General features: G+C 46.4%; 1 protein-coding gene across 3 annotated transcripts in view; it reads left to right on the top strand.

The window, feature by feature from the left end:
• LOC148451055 (dnaJ homolog subfamily C member 17-like) overlaps positions 1-21043 on the top strand; it is a 41665-nt gene extending 20622 nt beyond the window's left edge. For all 3 annotated transcript variants that reach the window (XM_088462331.1, XM_088462330.1, XM_088462329.1), the window contains 4 exons: positions 7107-7184; positions 9992-10072; positions 15561-15698; positions 20863-21043. In XM_088462331.1, the coding sequence (XP_088318457.1) occupies positions 7107-7184; positions 9992-10072; positions 15561-15698; positions 20863-20982 (417 nt within the window). In that variant the 3' untranslated portion in view covers positions 20983-21043. The remainder of the gene's footprint in view (positions 1-7106; positions 7185-9991; positions 10073-15560; positions 15699-20862) is intronic.
• The last annotated feature ends 463 nt before the right edge of the window (positions 21044-21506 follow it).

Raw genomic sequence — 21506 nt, 5'->3', positions numbered from 1 at the left:
TGCATCGGGGTTCCTCCTCATATACCCCACCCACTGCCTCAGGTAGCCAGTTCTTCCTGTTTGGTGTGTTTCACCACATAGACAGTGGGACTGCTGGAGCAGTCCTGCAGACGAGCAAAAAAAAAAAAAGGGAGAGTTTTACTCTCTATCTCAGCGGGTGGTCTGAGCTGTCCTGGAAGCAGCCTCGCGCCTGATTGGAGGCGCACTGGCCACGCGCTGCAACTACCTCCTCCGGCGCCGCACCGCTAGCCTTGGCAGATCCATGGCAGGGGATTCGGCAGGGGCTCTCAGGCCCTGGACCGCAACCGGATCAAGGGGATGGCACGTAAGCAGGTGGTTGCGGCGGCCGCTGACGCCGGGACCACGTGGCGGTCCGGCCTCCGGCGGTGAGACTGGCCGGAGGCGCGCTGCAGTCAGGAGGCATACGGCTTGTCTCCTAGCCTAGACCACCGGGATATGATGTTCCTGACCGGCCGGGGCTTGTGGCGGCGGCCAGGACAGTTTACCGGGCAGGTCCAAGCAGCATAGGGGAGGTACGCTTCCCCGGCGGCCCCTCCCCCAATCCACACGCTAGTTCAGTCCTCTGGCACAGTGATTGTGGATTGCTCCTCTCAGCCTCCATATAGGGCAGCTAGCGTGTATGTCAGTTGCTCTCTGAACGCTGCTCCTAACAGGACGCTGGGTAGTCTCCCTGTATGCCTTGCCTACTGCTGGTTTTGGTATTTTACAGGGCTCTATCCTACCTAAGCTTAGGCTGATTGTGGTAGTGAGAGCTTATATGCATATGGCTCGCGGAGTATTTATGCATGACATGTGATTGTTGTTTATGGATACTGTTTCTTCTGTAAAAGAACTGTAATTCCTGTATACTGTCACTGTCTCTCCCCTTCCCTTGCTACAGGTGTGTGGGTTGAGAGTAGAAAGCAGCACATAACACTATGCCCCTGGTTCTGAGTGTCTAAGTCTAAGGAGTCCGAGGGTCAGGTGGCGGGATCCCCGTTGCTGATATCCTGTTATGGCTCAGGTAATGGCTGGCTGCCCCGGTACCACCGGTTTGGGGTTTGCCTCAGCAGATGCATCCTATGCCCATGATGTGGCCGCCTTGGATGGACCCTGGTGCTGGTAAGGTTATGGCATCATCCTCGGGGGGTTTTCAGCCTCAGGCTGTCAAGCCAAAGCAGCCTAAATCTAGGCGCCATGTATCGCCTCATATGGGTGGGTACTCCAGTGCCTCCTCCGAGGAGGAACAGGCACAGGACTCTTCACAGGAGTCTAGCTCCGAGGAGGGTGATGATCATTTCCCAGTAGCCGATGTCCCTTTTCTGATAAGGGCGGTAAAATCTGTGTTAAATATCGAGGAAGGGGATCTTCCGCCTAGGAAAGCCCCCCTGTTCAAGCGCCAGAAAGTGGTCAAGGCAGAATTCCCAAAGTCTGAACATTTATCAGAACTTATGGAGGAAGCCTGGGTCCGTCCGGATAAGAAAAGCCGTCCTTCTAAAAGAATGGCGCTTCTATATCCTTTTCCAGCAGAGGACTGTGCCAAGTGGGAGAATTCCCCGTCAGTTGATGCACATGTGGCACAGCTGATTAAACGTACCACTCTGCTAATCCCAGCAGTTTTGCTGAAGGAAACCACGGCTAGGAGACTGGAGACTTGTCTCAAATCAATTTTTTAGCTGGCAGGAACGGCCACCCGCCCAGCTATGGCCACTGCCTGGGTAGAGGAGTGGGCCAAAACTCTAACGGAGTCTTTACCAGATGCATCTAAGGAGCAACTGGATATGATCTCCTTTATTAGAGAACTGGCCTCTTATTTGGGAGATGCCGCCTTGGATGCAGGGATCCTTTCCTCTAAGGTTTCAGCAGAGTCTGTGGTGGCACGTAGGATCCTCTGGTTGAAGGATTGGAGGGCAGATGCCGGGTTTGATGATGACGTACATCGAAAGGCGTATGAAGTGCTCGCTATTCTTGTGGTAGTATTTTCCTACCGCAATCATGCGAGCAGTTCAGGCTAAAAGACAACCAACTGACGTGGTCGATGACGCTGCTTTGTTAATTATGCACACCCTTAAAACGCCCGTTTTGATCGTTTGGCACGACTGCGTTCGGATCTCCACTCCCCGTTTTCAAGCACCTTCCCCTGTTACCACCCACAAATGCCTCATTCTGTCACTCAAATTAGCAGGCACTCGCTATTTTGCGAGCGCACGATTTCCGACCGGAATGACTGGTTGGCGCATGCGCATTACGACCCATGCGCAGATGTGCGAACATCGCTCGGAGCGAACGAGCGGCCGCTTACGAGCGGCTCTGAATCAGGCCCTATATTCAAACTTTAGTGCAGGCTCAGGAAATCTTAAAGTGCAGGTCGGTGCAGATATAGTCGGACAATCGCACCGCGGTCGCCTACCTAAATCATCAAGGGGGCACAAGGAGTCGGGCTGCCTTGGCAGAGGTATCAAAGATCCTGGTATGGGCAGAGACGCATCTGCCCACGATATCTGCCGTGTTCATTCCAGGAATCCTGAATTGGGAGGCCGATTTTCTCAGTCGGCAAGATATAAATGCAGGGGAATGGGCCCTACATCCACAGGTTTTTCGGAACCTTGTGGACAGGTGGGGTCTACCAGAAATAGATCTGATGGCATCAAGAAGGAACAACAAGGTCCCAGGTACGGATCCTGGACAAGAGATCCGAGAGCCGAGTTTGTAGACGCACTGACAGTAAAGTGGCGTTACAAGCTGGTGTATCTGTTTCCCCCATTTGCTCTTCTGCCCAGAGTTGTCAGAAAGATCAAACAAGAGGGCAGCACCGTCATATTAATAGCTCCGGCATGGCCGAGACGGCACTGGTTCACAGAACTACGGTCTCTCTCCATAGACACTCCATGGCCTCTGCCATTGAGACCGGATCTGTTGCTACAGGGTCCCTGCTGGTACCCGGATCTTCATCGGCTATCACTGACGGCATTGCTCTTGAGGCCTCCGTCTTGAGGAAGAAGGGGTTTTCCGAGTCTGTTATACGGATGATGTTGAAGGCACGGAAACCATCCTCAGCCCGTATATACTATAGGGTTTGGCATACTTTCTTTTAGTGGTGTGAACTGAAAGGGTATGATCCACAGAAGTTCCTGATATCCAGAGTGCTTGATTTTCTTCAAAGCGGTCTGGAAAAAGGGCTCCGTCTGGCCTCTTTTTAAGGGTATAGGTGTCAGCTCTTTCAGTCTGGTTCCAACATAAAATTGCTCTGAGACCGGATATAAAGACCTTTTTTTCAGGGGGTGTTGAGGATTCAGCCTCCCTTCGTTTCCCCGGTTGTTCCGTGGGACTTGACTCTAGTTCTGAAGGTTTTACAGGCTCCTCCGTTGGAGCCTTTAAATTCAATAGACATCAAGTGGCTAACAGCAAAGACGGTATTCCTCCTTGCTATGGCATCTGCACGTAGAGTGTCGGATTTAGCTGCGCTTTCCTTCCGGGAGCCGTTCTTGGTTTTTCATCAAGATAGAGCAGTGCTACGTACTAGGGAGGGTTACCTTCCGAAAGTGGTGTCTAAATTTCATATTAATGAAGTAATAGTAGTTCCAGCATTTCAGGGCACAAGTCTCTCACAAGGTGAGGCTTCCCTGGATGTGGGCGTTAAGAATTTATGTTAAACGCACGAGCAAATGGAGGAAGTCCGATTTACTTTTTGTGCTTTATGGTTGTCATAAGCGTGGCTGGCCAGCCAGTAAACAGACGCTGGCCAGGTGGATTCGCATGGCAATTTCATTGGCTTATATACAGGCTGGTATGCGGGTGCCGGATTCAGTGACGGCACATTCTACTAGGGCGGTAGGTCCATCATGGGCGACCCGCCGGGGTGCTTCTGCTGAGCAATTATGCAAAGCAGCCACATGGTCTTCCATCCATACCTTCGTCAAATTTTATTCCTTTGACACCTTTGCCTCTCAGGATGCCTCCTTCGGGCGTAGGATTCTACTCTCTTCCGAGAGCCAGGAGCGTCCCCGCCCATAGGGTTAGTGCTTTGGGATATCCCCAACGTAATTGCTGTGGACCCCATGGACCCCGAAGAAGAAAATAAGAGTTATGGTATAACATACCTTTTGTTAAATCTTTTTCTTCGAGGTCCATGGGGTCCACAGGACACCCACCCAGACGCACCTGTAGTTCTGGGGGAGGTTTTTCCGTAGTTCTTCTCTTGAGAGTCTGGACTCATGAGTATGGGTTTTTTTCTTTCTTACCCTTTGTTTGTCTCTGCCTGCTTGAGCTTGGTAACGAACTGGCTACCTGAGGCAGGGGGTGGGGTATATGAGGAGGAACCCCGGTGCATCCTGGGAGCAGAGAACTCGTTTGCGTTAACTGTTTGGTGACCGGGATTCATACCCCAACGTAATGGCTGTGGACCCCATGGACCTCGAAGAAAAAGAGTTAACAAAGGTATGTTATGCCATAACTCTTATTTTTTCCACTCCCTCCCCAAATGGGAGTCTGCTCCCCAGTTGACACACATATTGCCTGCCTAGTTAAGAACTCTACCTTTCCTATCCCTACTTTGGCTTCCCTTATGGATTTGACGGATAGGAAGTTGGAAACCTTACTTAAGGTTTTTTATACCCATGCATGTGCTATCGCACGTCTGGCTATGGCCTCTGCTTGGGTGGCTAAGGCCATTGGCAGTTGGACAGACGCCCTAGAAGAGGGCCTCTACTCTGGTACTCTCAGGAACCAGTTATGACGTGAGTCGCATTCTCAGCTGGGCAGAAACTCATCTTCTGGCTCTGTCTGCGGTCTTCATTTTAGGGGTCCAGAGTTGGGAAGCGGACTTCCTAAGCCACCAGGATGATCACTCAGGCGAGTGGTCTCTTCATCCTGGCTTCTTTCAGCATCTGGTTCATTCTGGATGTCGACTTGATGGTGTCTTGACACAACCACAAGCTGCCGAGGTACGGTTCTCGCACCAGGGATCCGGGAGCTCTTCTGGTGTACGCCTTAGCGGTTCAGTGGGTCTTTTGACTCATGTACATATTCCATCTGATCTCGCTCATTTCGCCAGTTCTCCGCAGATTTACATGGGAAGGTGACACCGTGATCCTAGTGGCTTCCGATTGGCTGAGTAGAGCTTGGTACATGGCACTTCAGGGCCTCTCCATAGACGCTCCTCTGTGTCTTCCGCTGCGGCGGGATCTCTTGTCTCAGGGCCTGTGCTTCCATTCGGATCTGGCCCCTCTCCCTTTGTTGGGGTGTATCCTGAGACATCCGTACTAAGGGCCAGGGTTTTTTCAGGTCGGTCATTCGTACCATGCTCCATGCCCGCAAACCCGCTTTAGCTAGAATTTATCATCCGGTTTGGAGGTTTTATTTCTCTTGGTGTTTGGCCAGGGGCCTTAACCGTAGGTCTTTTAATCTTTCCTGGGTTCTCTCTTTCCTGCAGGCGGGCTTGGATTAGGGTTTTCGACTTTCATCCCTGAAGGTTCAGGTTTCCGCCCTCTCTGTACTCTTTCAGAGACTGATTGCGTTTTTGCCTGACGTCATGACTTTCTTTCAGGGAGTCCTCCACGTGCAGCCCCCCCTTTGTTTCTGTGGTGGCTCCTTGGTACTTGTCTTTAGAGCTGAGGGCACTTCAGTCTTCTCCCTTCGATCCTTTAGAGTTGGTGGACGTTCGCTGGATCACTTGGAAAACTCTGGGCCTGATTCAGACCCGGTCGCAAGTGCTGAGCGCTCGCAACCGGGTCGATGTTTGCCCACTGGGCGTGCGCACGACGGAGCCGGCTCCATCGTGCGCACGCGCGAGACCCGGCTAGCGACGGGTGCTCCATCGCTCCGGGTCTCGCACCAAATGGGGCGAGCTGTCGGTGGTGAGTGACAGCTCGCCCCGTTTGGTGGGCGGGCTGAGGGGGTGGCCGGCCAAACGGAGGGAGTGATGTCAGAGGGAGGGCTTCCGGCTCTGTTAGAGCCGAAAGCTCTCTGGGGCTTGCGGCCACGAGACCCTACCACAAGGGTCTCGTCGCAAGCCCGATTGTCGCGATGGTCTTGACCATCGCAACCATCAACCTGGCCGCTCGCTATAGCTGTGGGTGGTCACCCATAGCTATGCGAGCGGCCAGGAGTTCGCTCAAAAAAGAAAAATGCCCTAATTCAGAGCGTCCGTCTCTGAATCAGGCCCTCTGTTCCTTCTAGCCATCACTACGGCATCAAGTCAGAGTGTCTGACTTGAGGGCACTGTCGTATTTCTTTCCGTTCCTGGTCTTTCACCCAGACCGGGACGTTCTTCGGAGACGGTTAAGCTACCTTCTGAAGGTAGTTTCTCGGTTCCACATCATTGATTGTTCGCCGGAGGAGGCCTCTTTGGATGTGGTGAGGGCCCTCCGGATGTATGTGGACCGTAGTAAGGATCTCCCTGCAACGGCCATGGTGACTGCTCGGCGGAGCAGCTTTGTAGAGCAACTACGGGGTCTTCTGTCCACACAGTTTTCAGTTTCTATTCCTGTGACGCCGTCGTCTCTGCGGACATGGCATTTGGGCAGCGAGTTTTCAGTGCAGCACAAGAGCGGTCCGTCTCTTGGGGGAATTGCTTTGGGACGTCCCCAGCATTGTCCCTATGTCCCCTATGGATAGGAAGAAGAAAGGGAGATTTATGTTCTTACCTGGTTAAATCCTTTTCTTTCAGTTCCATAGGGCACACAGGGAGCCCACCCTGACTCACCTGGCTTGCGGGGGTTTCTGGTTCCCCTGTCCATCTCTTTGGTGTGTTTGGATCGATGTGTGTGTGCCAGTCTTTCTTCTGCTTTCTCGCTTCTGCCTTGGGCTTGCTAACTTAACTGGCCTGGCTGGGGGTGGTGTAAAAGGAAGAAGTAGGCTGGGCTGCCTGGGAAGTCAAAGACTTTAACTGTTTGGTGCCCAGTCCTTCTGCCCTACCTATACCCCAGCATTGTCCCTGTGTCTCCTATGGAACTTGAAGATAAGGATTTAACCAGGTAAGAACATAAATCTCCTTTTTAATTTGATTATTTGTGCCTTGAATTTGCTGACTCTTTTCCGTTTAGGTTTATAGTGGAAATTCCATATTTCAGTATCCTATATCCTGTCTTCTTTTCTGTTCTCACCAGCTAAAATGGAAATGCCACAAGAACGATGAGACAAGGGGAGGATATACAGAGGACGTTCTGATGAGGCTCCTGCAAAAGGTTCTGTTATGAGCGATAATTTGTGGACATCACATGTTTGTGTGCGTGTTATATATACCTTTACCTCGCTGGGCCTGATTCAGAGGTGGACGCATAGTGAGACGCGAATCCATCTCTGTGTATATTTAGACGCCACCATCGGTCGCACCATTGAAACTTGCAGCAGCCTTATGGCAGGCGCAATTATTCCTTCTGAAAATAGTGTCCTGTGTAATAGTTTCTGAGGCTTTAGACACAGCCACTGTCCGGACGCAGCATCGGATCAACTGTGAAAACATCGCTCATTCAAGTAACCCTCAGGTTACGCAGGAAACATTTACACGTTTATACTCAGCTGGGACCAGGAAATCTGTGTCGGTAGACGCCGACCCCAGCCTCTGCATGCCATCAAAACCGACATGCCTCCATTTTCATGATTGCTGGCCATCCCCACCCCCAAATGGCAGCAGCATGTCAGTCATGCTGGGGCTTAGGGGGGAGTGTGGCCGCCGTCACAGTCAGTGGTCGGCACATGTACTGTACAGATCCTGCGCACGCGCCTATCATTAAACATCGGAGTTGTGCTGACTTCATTGAGTTTATGTACAACTCTAAGTCAGGTCCTGTATCTATATGGCTATAATGTCTCTTCAGTTTCACTTGCCTCACTCAGTAATGGATTGTTCGGTTCCCACGTTAGATTACATGATTATATCACAATATAGATCCTTTGCAAAATAACGGAATAATTATCGCGTTACCAGTGTTTTAAACACAAGAAGCTGTAACGGGATCAGATTTAACAATAGAAATCTCAGGAGTGTAAAACTCAACCTCTCAGCTTCTAGCCCCTGTATTGGTAGTGACAGGAGACCAAAGCCACCACCAATATACCAGATGCTGCCAAGTCATTTAGATCTATGTATAAAGGAGAAAAGGCCATTGCTTAGCTGCTAAGCGCTTGTAAGGAATCCTTTCAGCAACTAGGGCTTGTGATAAACTATTGTCAGATTGCAAAGGGTTTGTCAGTCCACATTCTTAATATCCACCATAGGGAATACCAGGAGCGTGCATCATGTTGGTTAAAGTTCTGTTTTTGGGTCTGATGCAGATTTGTTAGCAAAATAGCTCTATGTTACTCAGATGAACAGTGTTTGCACTGTTGAGAAAGAGCTAATCTCCGCACATATTCCAAACAAGCGCTTAGGCCCATAATCGCGGGGCTGCATAAGCCACATTTGCCGAATACGCTCTCACTGAACTTTGCCAGATAGATATTGCCCATTGCCACCCCTGTTAGCATCTCTGGCCATAAGGCAAGATGCAGTCATTGTTTGAGTCTGCTTGGCACATTTCTGTATATGCGGTTTCTGAGTATGAGCAGGGTGAAATCGCACAACCTGATGTGGTAACAATGCTTATTCCCTGTTGTGGTATCGGCTTGTATAGTGGAAAAGTGCTGCTATAGTCCTAATAACATTGTGTATACAAGAAACCCTTTGAAAGGACGAGAAACACTGATTCTATGAACACAAACATGAAGTTTTCTCACATAAAATCTTTTGCCCAACATATTTAACATTACTTCTGAACAACATGGCTTCCACCATCCATTATAATGCAGTATTAAGCTCTCACACTGAGTACAGATGTGTCCTCATACACCTATCTGTTTTGCGCTATATGCTCCGCAACGGGCAGCGATTCCCGTGCTGGAATACTATTTCCCAAACTGTGTGTCTTCACTGTTATAGTGCACTAAGGGCCTGATTCAGCACGGATTGCAAGGCTGCGCTTGCACGCACCTGCTCACTATGGAAAAATATGCTAATGAATGCGATCACACGGCAACCGCAACACTATACCAAGAAGCCCACCACTGTATTTATCTGCCCACTTCCCATGACATGCATCCGCAAGTCAGCGAAAACATCGGCAACATTGTGTAACATCGGACCCATGCGCACAGTTGTGGTTGACCTGACCCTACCTCAATCACTGAGTGATGGATCTGCATACTACCTGCAATCGCATTCCCAATTGCAGCATCTGGTTCGCGCACTGCGTCTTATATGCATGCGCAGAATGCAAACGTCAACCGGCTGCGTGCGAACCCAGCATTGCTATCCACTCATACAACACCTCTGTCTTTTAGCTTTTTACTCAGATTAAATATTTTTTCCTGCATTTTCCCTATTAATTCACTAATCATGTGCTAAGTACTTGGGGCTAGTATATACTTTTGAGGTAAAGGAATTGGTATAAAGTAGCAGACTAGATGCATATTTTAAGGAAAAGTCACATGGTGCGGCTAAGTCACAGAGTCACATTTGAGTATATGTGCATGTGGACACATCTGTATATAGGTATATTCGTTGTTTAATAGCATAAAATCAATGCCACGTCTTCTCTCCATGTATGTACAGTAATCTCCATAAGGCACCTTGCTAGTTAAATACTAGTTACATGGGGAAGGAGATCTGAATAGATCGCACACCCAGTGATCGCAGGAAACACTTGTGATGCCGCCACTAAGGTTTCCTGTGTGAGAGAGATGAGGTTGGGCCATGTGATTGCACATGATAGAACACTAATATAAATGTGATGATTGTGGTACATTTTCAGGCACATGCAGGATATATGGGACAGTGAATTGAAGCTTTTCTATATGATTAGGCATTGTTAGGAATTCCTTTAATTATTATGTTTGCATCAGCTTTTAAATTCCACAAAACAGAATGTCACAGTACTGTATGGGGGCTTGTATGATGAGGTGCGGTCTTTCCTGCATGAAAATGCTTGTGCTTATTACTGTATTTATTTTGCAGTATGGACAAGTGTTAAATCTAGTTGTCTCCAGCAAGAAGAGAGGATCAGCAATAGAGGAATTTGCTACCTTCAGAGCAGCTGTAAGTGTTTTGCACAAGCTCTCATCATTTATTGTAATTTGATTTATCATATAAGTATGAGGCACATATGAACCACAAAGCTGAACTGAACTCTGTCCTTTCACATTTTCAACGATATAGGGCCATATCCAATTAGCTCCGAAGTCGGCCTGACATCGGCACTTATCAGGGTTTATCTTTCGGGACCTGATGTGTCCCGAAAAAGAATCCACGATAAGTGCCCCAAAAAGGGCGAGAACACATAGGTCCGCGAGCTTATCGCGAAATAATAGGATAGTTTGCCCGTTAACACATAGGAGCCCTATGTATTAACGGGCGAACTATCCTATTATTTCGCCTGAATTAATTGGATAGGGGAAAAAATATATCGGGGATAATCGGCGAAAAATCCCTGTTTTTCGCCAATCGCGGGGATCAATTAGCGACCGAACGGGGCTAATTGGATATGGCCCATAACATGCAAATTGTTCTGTTACATTAGGGAATATGATGTTGAATGGGGTGCAAATCCTGGCTAAATATAATTGAAAACCAAAATGTAATGCTGGTTAGTATGTAATCCAAGTAGTAAAATAACTGGTGCGGGGGCGCACAGCATCTCTCCTCATCAGGGCTGTAGTGGAAGAAAGTTACATTTCAGGTAAACCTGTTAGGTAGCGGTTTTATATAGAATCATGGGTTAAGGTGGGTATGATATCTTTGTTTTCTTAAGCTGGGTACACACTGGAGCAACATCGGCCCGATTTGGCCAAATCGGGCATTTCGTGCAGTGTGTGTGCCCAATTTGCACACTCCTGTGGTTGCATGCAATATCGCATGGTTGGCCGTGCTGCACATCCAATCACACGATATCTCGTACGACGCCATACATATAAATGAAGGATGGAACGAGCGATTGTTCCGTGGTTCTTTAAATCGGGTAATGTGTACCGGCAATCACGCAATGTCCAGGGTGAAGGCAAATCGCTCTAAAACATCGGACCGATTGCCAGTTGCTCCAGTGTGTCCCCAGCCGCCCTGAAGCGCTGGTCCTAAAAAATAAAATATTATCGGTTTTGATTTTTATGGACAAATTTTCCTAATATCCCCATCATGCACTCTATTTTGTTATCATGCTCACAGGACAGGTGCTTGCTTTATGTTCTGCTCCGACTATTTATTGTTCTGCAGTTTCAATTCCTTATTATTACTGCTGCAGCAGTCACATGGACACGGGCAGCCACATAGGGCAATTGGAGAACTGAAATGGGCTGAGGAAACATGGGTCCAGTACTTCAACCCCCTCCCAATGCCTGTGGTGACCATCTCTCTATGCTTCCTTAGCAGTCAGGAGCAGTGCCTCCCAGTTCCTTTGAAAGTTGAGGTGGTTCAAATTGCAGTCAGTCTACTGGATATACGTAGGTGCACTGGATACTGAGCTCTGCAGCCTGGTTAGGAATTAAGGGCTGTTTGGGGGCCATCTGGGCATTGGCAGACATACCCTAGGCACAGTTTAGCTGTGGGGGAGATGTCGTGGCTGATGGTGTGCTGGAACCTGGGAAAAAAGTGGGACTTCCTCCTTGTTGGGTTTTAGGCCCTCATTCAGAGCCGTTCGCTATTTGCGTTCGTTCGTTCAAAAACAAGGGGTGGCTATGCAAATGATCCGTTCGCACATTGCAGTCTGTTCACACCTCTAAGTATGAACGAGCGAGCAAAACATATACGCTCTTTTATTTCTTAAAAACGCCCCCTGGCCGCTCGCACCATACGTCATGTCCGCTATTTATTAGATTAATCGAGTACATCGAACAGGATATGATCTGCTCGCTATTCTTGTGGTTGGTTTTTTTCAACCGCTATTTTGCGAGCAGTTCTGAGTTAAAAAAAACCAAGTGACGTGGTCATTGACGCTGCTATATTAATTATGCACACCCATAAAACGCCCGTTTTGACCTTTAAGCACGCCTGCGAACGGATCTCCACTCCCCGTTTTCAAGCACCTTCCCCTGTTACCACCCACATACGCCTCATTCTGTCACTCAAAATAGCAGGCACTCGCTATATTGCGTACAAATGATTTTCGGCCGCACTGACTGGTTCGCGCATGCGTACTAAAAACCGTACGCATGCGCAGATGTGCGAACATCGCTCGGAACGAGCGTACTGCCGCTAGCGAGTGGCTCTGAATCAGGGCCTTAGTTCACAGACTAACTGCGCCAAAAGGGACACCTAGTCATCGGCTCCTACTGCCTCTCCGAAATTCCCAGTTGCAGTAAAGCATTTTTAGATCTGGGGTGGGTTGGCACAGCAGACTATTGTGTGGCTTCACAATTTAGTTGCTGGTATGTTTGTTTTTGTTTTCGCAACTTTCACGTTCCCAGATTGTGTACTCTCTATCTGTCTTCTTTCTTTTTATGGAGTAATTCCAGATATAAGTCTAAAGGTATTTAATCAGAACTTTTGGGACAGGTTGAGTCTCCCATATCCAAATATTCTGAAATACGGAATAATTTTGGCATGACTGAGATAATGAAACCTTTGATTTTTGATGGCTCAATGTACACAAACTTTGTCTAAGGCACAAATTATTAACAATATAGTATAACATTACCTTCAGGCTGTGTGTATAGGGTGTATATGAAACATAAATTAATTTCATTTCTGTACACAAACTTTGCTTGAGCCACAAAATTATTGGGAATATGGTATAAAATGACCTGCAGGCTGTGTGTATGAGGTGTATATAACACATAAATGCATTCTGTGTGTATATTGGGGTCCTATTCCCAAGATATTTCATTATGATATTCAAATATTCCAAAATACGGAATATTCCATTATCCAAAATCCCCCTGGTCCCAAGCATTTTGGATATGGGAGACTCAACCTGTACATGGTTGGAATGCCGTTCTAAGTTACGCAGTGGGCAGTCAGGCACGGACGCTTTATACACTGCCTGTGAGACTGACTCCTGATTGTCGCAGATGCCTGTAGCATTTGCCACTGATCTAGCAGAACTAGCCTGCGTCTGTTTCTGTGCTCACACAGCTCGCTCTGCATCCCTTAGTTGCATGCAATGTGAACCTTCCCTCCATATCCTTTGCTGACATTTCAGTGAATGACCCCATGTCTGTGAGTGTACTTAGCTAAGGATCCTGCCTCCCTTAGCAAGACTTCTATACAAACCTCTATCCTTCCTTTCATCTCTGTATTGGCTCATTTTCTTTGCAAGACATAAACTGAACCTGATTGGAAGTTTCCAGTTACACACAGATTGCTAATCCTTTCACTGCATGGGATACGGATAAACGGCAAAATGCTCCCAAGCTGGACAGTTGGCAAAGGCCACCACTTTTCCGATGCCCATACCGATGGTAAAATCGTGACCATTATTAGGTCTATTCATGTAGCAGCAGGGGCTTCTATCGGAACCATTTCCGCATCATCTTTGGTCAGCAAGACTGTTGAAAAATAGGTGCAGCAACTCCTTAAAGGTTTGAAGTCCGGATGGCCTAGAACTGAATTGGTGGCATTGGTTGAACACATCTGGGAGGTATCTGATATCTGTCAGGTATGACTGGATGCTTGTGTTACTGGTGCTAGAATTTGGATTTAGGGCCTGATTCAGAGTTGGGAATAGAGTAAGAAAGAGCAAGTAACTGTACACCTTGGTAAAACCATGCTGCAGTGCAGGTGGGGCAGATGTAATATGTGCAGAGATTTAGATTTGGGATGTGTCCAAGCTGAAATCTAAATTGCAGTGTAAAAATAAAGCTGTCCAGCATTTGTGCAAAAGCAGACAGTATTTACAGCACATGCAGAATAAAGTATGTATTTGCAGCATGGTTTGTCCAGGTACACAGTTACTTGCTCTATTCCCAACTGTCCACTGCACTCTAGTTCAAGGCTTAAGAACCTGAGAAGGACCTGGAGCCATTTCTCTTTTTCAGACTTTTCATAATGCCAATAAAGATAAGGCTCCGGTCCTCTGTCCCTCATGGCGGATGGCATAGAAGCAAGTAGGCCTGTTCTGCCAAGAAACTTATGACCAAACCCTTCAAATTCGCCATGAGGCAGGGAGCTGTGGTGGGAGCCTTTCTGATTCTCTATAGAGATTGGTGTTCTTCATATTCTTGGCTTAGCGGCATTATTGATTGAAGATATATGCTCGAGTTCCAACCAGATGTTTTCCACCACCGGCCTTCTTGTAGACTGGGTAAAAAGCCAGACACTATGGGAGGCCATTCATGGTGTAATTACCCCAGTCCCAGTAGAATAGAGGGTGGATGTGTTTGGTTTAGTTGTCTCTTTTCTGTCCATCTTGTACCCGAGGCCTTTGTTCATGTTGACCGGTCCAGGTTGGAGGCAATGAGATCTGTCATCAGCAGCATGGAATGGGATGTGCATATTGTAAGGATGTTAAGGATGCATATCCAGCAGGTTAAACCCATATTTGCAATGTCCTGACATCCCATCTTGTTACAAATATCTATAATATAATGGTATATACTCTAGGAACACTGATGTCTTGGTTTGTGGCTTGTGTCAAAACGACTTATAGCCAGATGATTCAGCACTCTTACATTGGGGGAACCTATTCCTTTATATTGTGGAGCTGCATTCTACCAGATCTGTAGGTTACTCAGCATTGAGTCTCTGCTGAGCAGCTGTGTCGGGTAGCTACATGGTCCTTGGTGCATATTTTAATTTGTTTTTAGAGTTTAAATGTTTTTGCATCCAGGCATGTCACATTTAGCCAGGAGGTGCTATGCCCTGCTAATCTGTGAGCATTACACCCCAGTCATCAGCTTTGTGACGTCCCCATAGTCCAGTGTCCCCCAAGTGGATGAATTACAAGGAAAGCTGAATGCCCACCTCATTACGCTCTAAGGGGTTTATGTACCAAGCAGTGGAGAAGTTGCCCATCACGATCAATCAGCTTTGAAGTAGCATTTATCAAGTACAGTCTATAAAATAATAGGAGCTGATAGGTTGCTATGGGTAACTTCTCCACGCTTTTCACTGCTTAATACATAGACTACTAAATCTCTTGGAATAAAGGTAAATGTTTTTTGAGGGGTTGTTGCTGTTGATTCTCTGTTTTATTGTAACTGGTTCTGTCCTGTGTGCCTGCATCGCTGCTGGATGGGGATATAGAAGAGGGAGGATCTTGAACAATTTGATGCTATGTGGAGTGCCATAGTCCAATGCCCCATTGGATTCTGGGAAAAGCATTTAACATAAGTATAACAATCCGTGATAGACCAGATCCTGTGATGGAAATGTTACAGAGCAGATTTTTTTAAACCTGGGGATAATTACAAAATGATAAAACAGCCCTGGGGTGCAGCCTGTCAGTTAGCCTTGTTATAGAACTTAACTAACTTATGGTTTCTGTATTCCCATCTTATGTGATAAAATTAAATGATGCGGAGAACAGTCCATAATATATACTGTATCAATGTGTTTTATACTGTGAAGATCCTAAATAAGAAATGTTATGTCATAGGAACTAGCTGTGAAAAATGAAGCTGGCCTATTGCATAACCCATTGAAAATCGTGTGGCTTGATACACCCCCGCCATCTGCGGTGCCAGACAATCCCAACAAGATGACGTCTTCACACTTCTCCAGTCACCCAGCACAGGTAATGTGGATACCATGGTATTTGCTTGTCCATGGAAGGCTATGAATAGCTGACTGATCTCCACCAGCTTAGTGCGGGCACAGCCCTCACTGGGGTTAGTTTCTAGCCCACAGGAGCCTGGGTATGTTCCTGCTCTCTAAATTAACCCCTTCCTCTGCAGAGTAGATTAATTGTTCTTAAATGCTGAAGGTATAAGCGGTTATGGCCTTGGACACTCTTATGATATTTTCACATGTTCTTTAATTCACATAGATTACTATAATAGGCAGTGCACAGTCTAGTACCCAGGATCTTAGGTGTCACTTATCACTAGGTATACCAGGGATTGTTGTGCTTCAATTAACAAAAGTACTTTCCTCCTAAAACACAGCACACACCTTTTGAAAGGGACCCATCCTCTGCAGCAGAATAGTTTCCTAGGTTCCCCATTCTACTTTGGACCATTATCTCCTTTAAACAAGCAGTATTCTAAGGCAACAGAATCCATGCTCTTGCAGGGTCCACCAACAGCCCTAATCCCCTTGAGCATGATCTACTGTGGGACAGTGCAGGGTCTCTTGGGATGTACTGCAGCAGTGTATCTGCATAGTGCAATGGCTGCTCCTGCCAGGTATTTGTGTTCAGTTAGTAAAGACTATGGGAGAGATGTATCAAAGAGTAAAGAGTAGGTAAGTGGAGACGTTGCCCCTAACAACCAATCAGCTTCTACCTATCATTTTGTAGAATGTATTTAATAATTGCTACCTCAAAGCTGATTGGTTGCTATGGGCAACTTCTCCACTTGTCCAGTTCTCCACTCTACTTGAAATATCTCCCCCCCATTTGCGCCATTGTAACTATAACTAGCAGCAAGTAGTCAGTTTGACAGTGTACGTCACACCGGATAATACATGTAGGTGTGTAGGTGGGGCCTTATACAGAACCTATGGAATGTGTCCAGCCTTGCATATTGCAATCTTATACTTCTATACCAGAAACGTATATTTTATTATGCAACTTGACTTTTAGTTTTGCTTTACCATTTTTATTTACCATTTCTTCCATTGTATTGTAAGTTACACATTTTGTACCTGTATGGACAAGAACTTGAGCTATTTTTTTCTTTTATAAAGGTAATCCCCTTTCTCTGTACATGGTGTATGCAGTATACATCCTCTCTGAGACATTACTCTGCCCTGGCTAGTTTGTTGGTGTGAGCAATAAGTGAACAAGGGGTCCGTGCACATGCAGGTTCTATAGCAAAGTCATGTAAAGATGAACACACGGGAACCCCCCGGCAAAGTTGCGATGATCCGATGCAATGTAACAATATACCATGGGCCAAATGTAATAGGGTGATAGTTTAGCAGTAAACTCTCACACTATTACATTGGTAGAGTTATATCTTCCAAATGGTAAAGCTTAAATCGTGAGAGTTTTCTGAGTCTGAAAAACATATGAGGTTGTATGTTCTTGGACTTTATTACATTAGGCGAGTTTATAAAGTGTGAGCTTACTCTCACATTTTCTAAACTCTCACCCTATTACATTTGGCCCTGTGTCTGCCTTCACACTGCACGATGACATGATATAGCATTACAGGTTTAATGTTCCCGCACTGCAGCAGCACTTCAGGTGGGATGATGTGACCACACATTTCATGAAACGATGAATTGGAGGTACACAGTATATAATGGTCATTGTGATCCATCATGAATCGCGAGATTGGGATGTAGTCAGTATCCCGGCGCAGACATCCCTACAGAATCAGAATCCTGGCAGCTGCGCTCCCGACAGTGAGTATTAGTGTTAGATTTAGGGCTAAAGCCCAAACGGCGGCCATCGATGTTCCGCGATCCGTCTAAGGATCGGTGAAATTATACATGTTAAATTTCACCGATGTGCCAATCACGATCATTTGTTTTTATCGTGATCGGCATATCTGTGAAATCCAACATGTTGGATTTCACCGATCTACCGACCCGGCATCTCTGGAATGCCGCATCGCGACTATCCGTCTCTGATGTATGGGGGCCTTTAGATTGTTACATACTCTCCTCTCACCACCTGCACCATCTTAAAGCATCAGTTGCTATAACTCTTTGCATTTGGAATCCGGTTTCACATATGCAACTACTTGTCAGCACCCACCTGCTGGCTGGTACATGTAGTTCCACTGCAGCAAACCTATTTCACTCTGCTGTAATTCATCTGCATCTCAGATTGCAGGCTCCAATGATGCATGACAGATATCACATATTACACCCGTCTCTGACACTGCTCACACTCTCTCAGCTGCTACTCATCACATGGCCTCTCTTGTTACTCACTTCCTACAGTACATGGTAACTGGTAATTACCATGTGCCTCACACCACAGCTGTCTCACTAAGTACCCCACCTCCTATATGGGACTGACAATCCACAGACCTCTCCACACATACGCTCTGCAAGCCTTCACAACTCCCCCTTTTCTCTCAATGGGACTTTACTTTTAATAAAGCTTCTCCTTACATCTCCTGCACTAAAGCTCATGCTGCCTGCTTAATATCTGATTCTTTCACACTGAGCCATTTTCTTCACCATCACCCTCACACCACGTTAGCCCCACTGCTTACCAGTGACCCTCCTCTGGCTGCTCAGGCTATTTAGATGAGGGCACACTTTCTTGCTATCATACACACTGGATGACCATGTTGTCCCTCCACCTTCCTTTGGCTGCTGGGGGCTATTTATTCATCTGGACTTCCCCATCTTTACTATATAGCTTCTTCCATTACAGGAACTATCCCACTGATAACATTGAGGCTTTTACCCTTCTCACAGATGACATTTCAAACTCCTTCAGCTTTTCCCCCTCTCTCCTCTAATCATCACATCTGGACCTTAGGCATTGGCGGGTGCTTGCAGCTCTGTCCCCTCACTGACAGGAAAATGCACACACAGCTCTGTGTCTCCGCCCCTCACCCAGAGCTGCCTGTATTTTAGTGTTGGTTATACTGTCCTCATTTCATCATTGCAATATATTGTGTTACACTAGAGGAGGTGGAGGCATAAAGTACCCTGCCTCCATGATGTGTCTGCATTCCCTAGTGACACGATTACAAGCATTCCTCATGGGCTTCAAAATGCACATTCCTTATTTTATGTGGGAACTGTCCTGTTTGGCTTCGTGATTGGGTATATACACGACTCTAAAAACAGACTGCAATTTATATTGTCACTATACAATTAAAAGCATGATCAGTTTCATTTACCTAACTGCAGGATTTTCCTCCCTCCAATAATCCATTTTATACTACACCATCTTAGTGTGTCAGATGTGAAAGGGACGGCATAGTAAATAGCTGACATTACGGTGTTCTGGTAACGGTCTCCTCCCCTTTCAGACATGGATGCACCCTTACCTAGTCCTTCTATCATTACTTTTGCCACAAAAGTCGGCAGTGGGTGGCACAAAGGGTATCTTGGCCATGGTCTTATTCTCAGTGCAATGAGTGGATTTCTAGACATGACAGCATTGTCTTTATATTTTAAAATAATTCCTTAGATTGTCTCTGTCATTACAGTTCATGCTCTCAGCGTGCTGGGGTGCAGTGAGAGAGGGGTTGGTGCAGCAGGGGGGGGAATGGAGCAGCATGGGCTGGGGTGGTGCGAGGGGGATGGGGGGTGGTAATGTCTCTACTGTACAGATTTTTACCTGTAAAATGATTTTGTTTCAGCATCTTGTTCACCATAAACAAGTTATTAGCCTCAGGGGAAAAACACTGCAGTTATCCAGCTGGACAGGGTGGGGTCCCAAACCAGCTATTCAGGTGTTCCATCTGCCTTCAGTTTCAGTATAAGTAGATAATGGTCATCTGTCCCAAGTCAGTTTGTGACTCTGACTGAGATTAAGTAACTGGGTTTTGTTTGATGTAAATAATAATGCAGATTGGCAGTCTTGTGTACCAAGCCTACAGGGCGCCATCTTTATAGACGGACTGTGGGTTATTGTGACACCGACACCAGTATTTTTACTGACATAGAAAAATGAGCTCACATGGGAAACCTACTGAAGTGACCTGTGGGAGGGGTTTGATCGTTACTGTTTCTCATGTGCATGGGAGTAATGAAATGAGAGATAATATATGTTTCATAAAGAAGTACTCCGGCTGTAATCTTATGGGAAGTAAAATGGACCAGATACTTATAGAGTGTAGACTCACAACGTTACACCTTGCAAGTCCTGCGGCAGAGGAACTTACCTGTGTAATTCATACCTTCCTCCTTTACATCATGTTTTCAGTATCGGTGTAAATATATAGATTAGCTCACACTGAAGGGTTAACTACAAGCTAAATTATACCCCTTTCACACACTTAGCGAATCGACCTGGGATTTTACTGTGTGTGAATGCAAACGACCCGGGTCAAAGTTCTGAGTTCACAACCCTGCTCTGTACCAGGGTCAGGGACTGAGACCCGGGAAATCCACAGGTTGATAAACCCGTGTATTCCCAGCTCATTGGTCTAAAAAGGGTATTACTATGTTATTATGACATCCTCTGCCCTTGTATGTGTTTGTGCCCATGTGAGGTGTACTTTTGTGCCCATGTGAGGTGTACTGTTTACAAGTACGAAGGTTTCCTCATACACCTATCCTTTTTGCGCCAAAGGCGTGAGATACCTGGTGCAACTTAGACACTCGGCCACAGGCAGCTATTCCCTTGCTTGAGTTGTTTTCCTGAATTTTGCATCCTAATACACTTATAGTGTACAAAGTAACTAATAGTGTACTAAGTGTTGCATTTAAGACTGGTATTTTTTGTCTCACAAAAATTTGTATAACATAGCAGATTAAGCCTAACAATGCGTGGTGCGAGTCGCTCGTCTTGTCTCAGGATGCTGTCATGGCTAGGATGTAATCGGAACGAGGACACCACTCCACCAGCGTGTTTCGCCAAGAACCGCCTGTATTTTATTGCATCTCCATGTGGTGGTTTGTGCATATAAGGATTCCTCTTTTCTGAACACTTAATATAGCCCTATACATACTTGTTCTGATCAGAGAATCTATGTTGGTTGCAAATTTTCCACACATTCATTTTCCCCTTTATACAATATAGTGCTGCATTTGCAAATAATGTGCATAGTTTTTTCTTTTAAAAACCTCCTGTGCTAATTAATAATTTGTTCTCCCTATAGGACTCCGTACGATCAGAACGGGACTTTGAAAGTTTAGTACTAATGAAGATGAGACAAGCAGCAGAGCGTCAACGTTTGATAGAACAGCTACAGCAAGAAGATGAGGAGGCCAACACGTAACCTGGCAGAATAAAAATAATTTTTTGAATGCAAAATATAGTTAATTAAATTTCGGAAAGTGTTTTGAAGGCTGCTGTGTGTTTTGTAATAGATTATAGGACCACTGAGACGTTTGAGGGCCCCAGTATGGGAGAGGGAGGAGTGTCCAAGCATGGGGGCGTGCCAAGGATAGGGGTTGCTTTACCAGCCAATCCCCCCAGAGAATACCGGATAATTAGTACTTGCCCCACCCCCCTCTCAGCATCCCTCGCACCCTTCCACCTTCCAAATGCCCGATTCGCACTAAAGTGCTCGCAACCCTATGGGGTAGTGAACACTTTTGAGCGAGATCCCGCTGCCGTAAAGCAGATTCGCCTTTAATTGAATTTCCCAATGGTGCATGGGCCACAGTTCTACCTCTTATTTACTGGGTGGCTCATGGCAGGGAGTGCACAGATGTCTGGTTTGTGCAGTGTTTGTCTATAAAAGGGGACACTTCTCCAGGTGTATTGGCTCTATCATAAACATGTCAAACACCATAAAAA

The sequence above is a fragment of the Taudactylus pleione genome, unplaced genomic scaffold (assembly GCF_031769625.1).
Source record: "Taudactylus pleione unplaced genomic scaffold, aTauple2 ptg001187l, whole genome shotgun sequence".
Lineage (NCBI taxonomy): Eukaryota > Metazoa > Chordata > Amphibia > Anura > Myobatrachidae > Taudactylus > Taudactylus pleione.
Note: the sequence above shows the minus strand (reverse complement) of the source record. Positions and strands in the feature narration are given on the sequence as shown.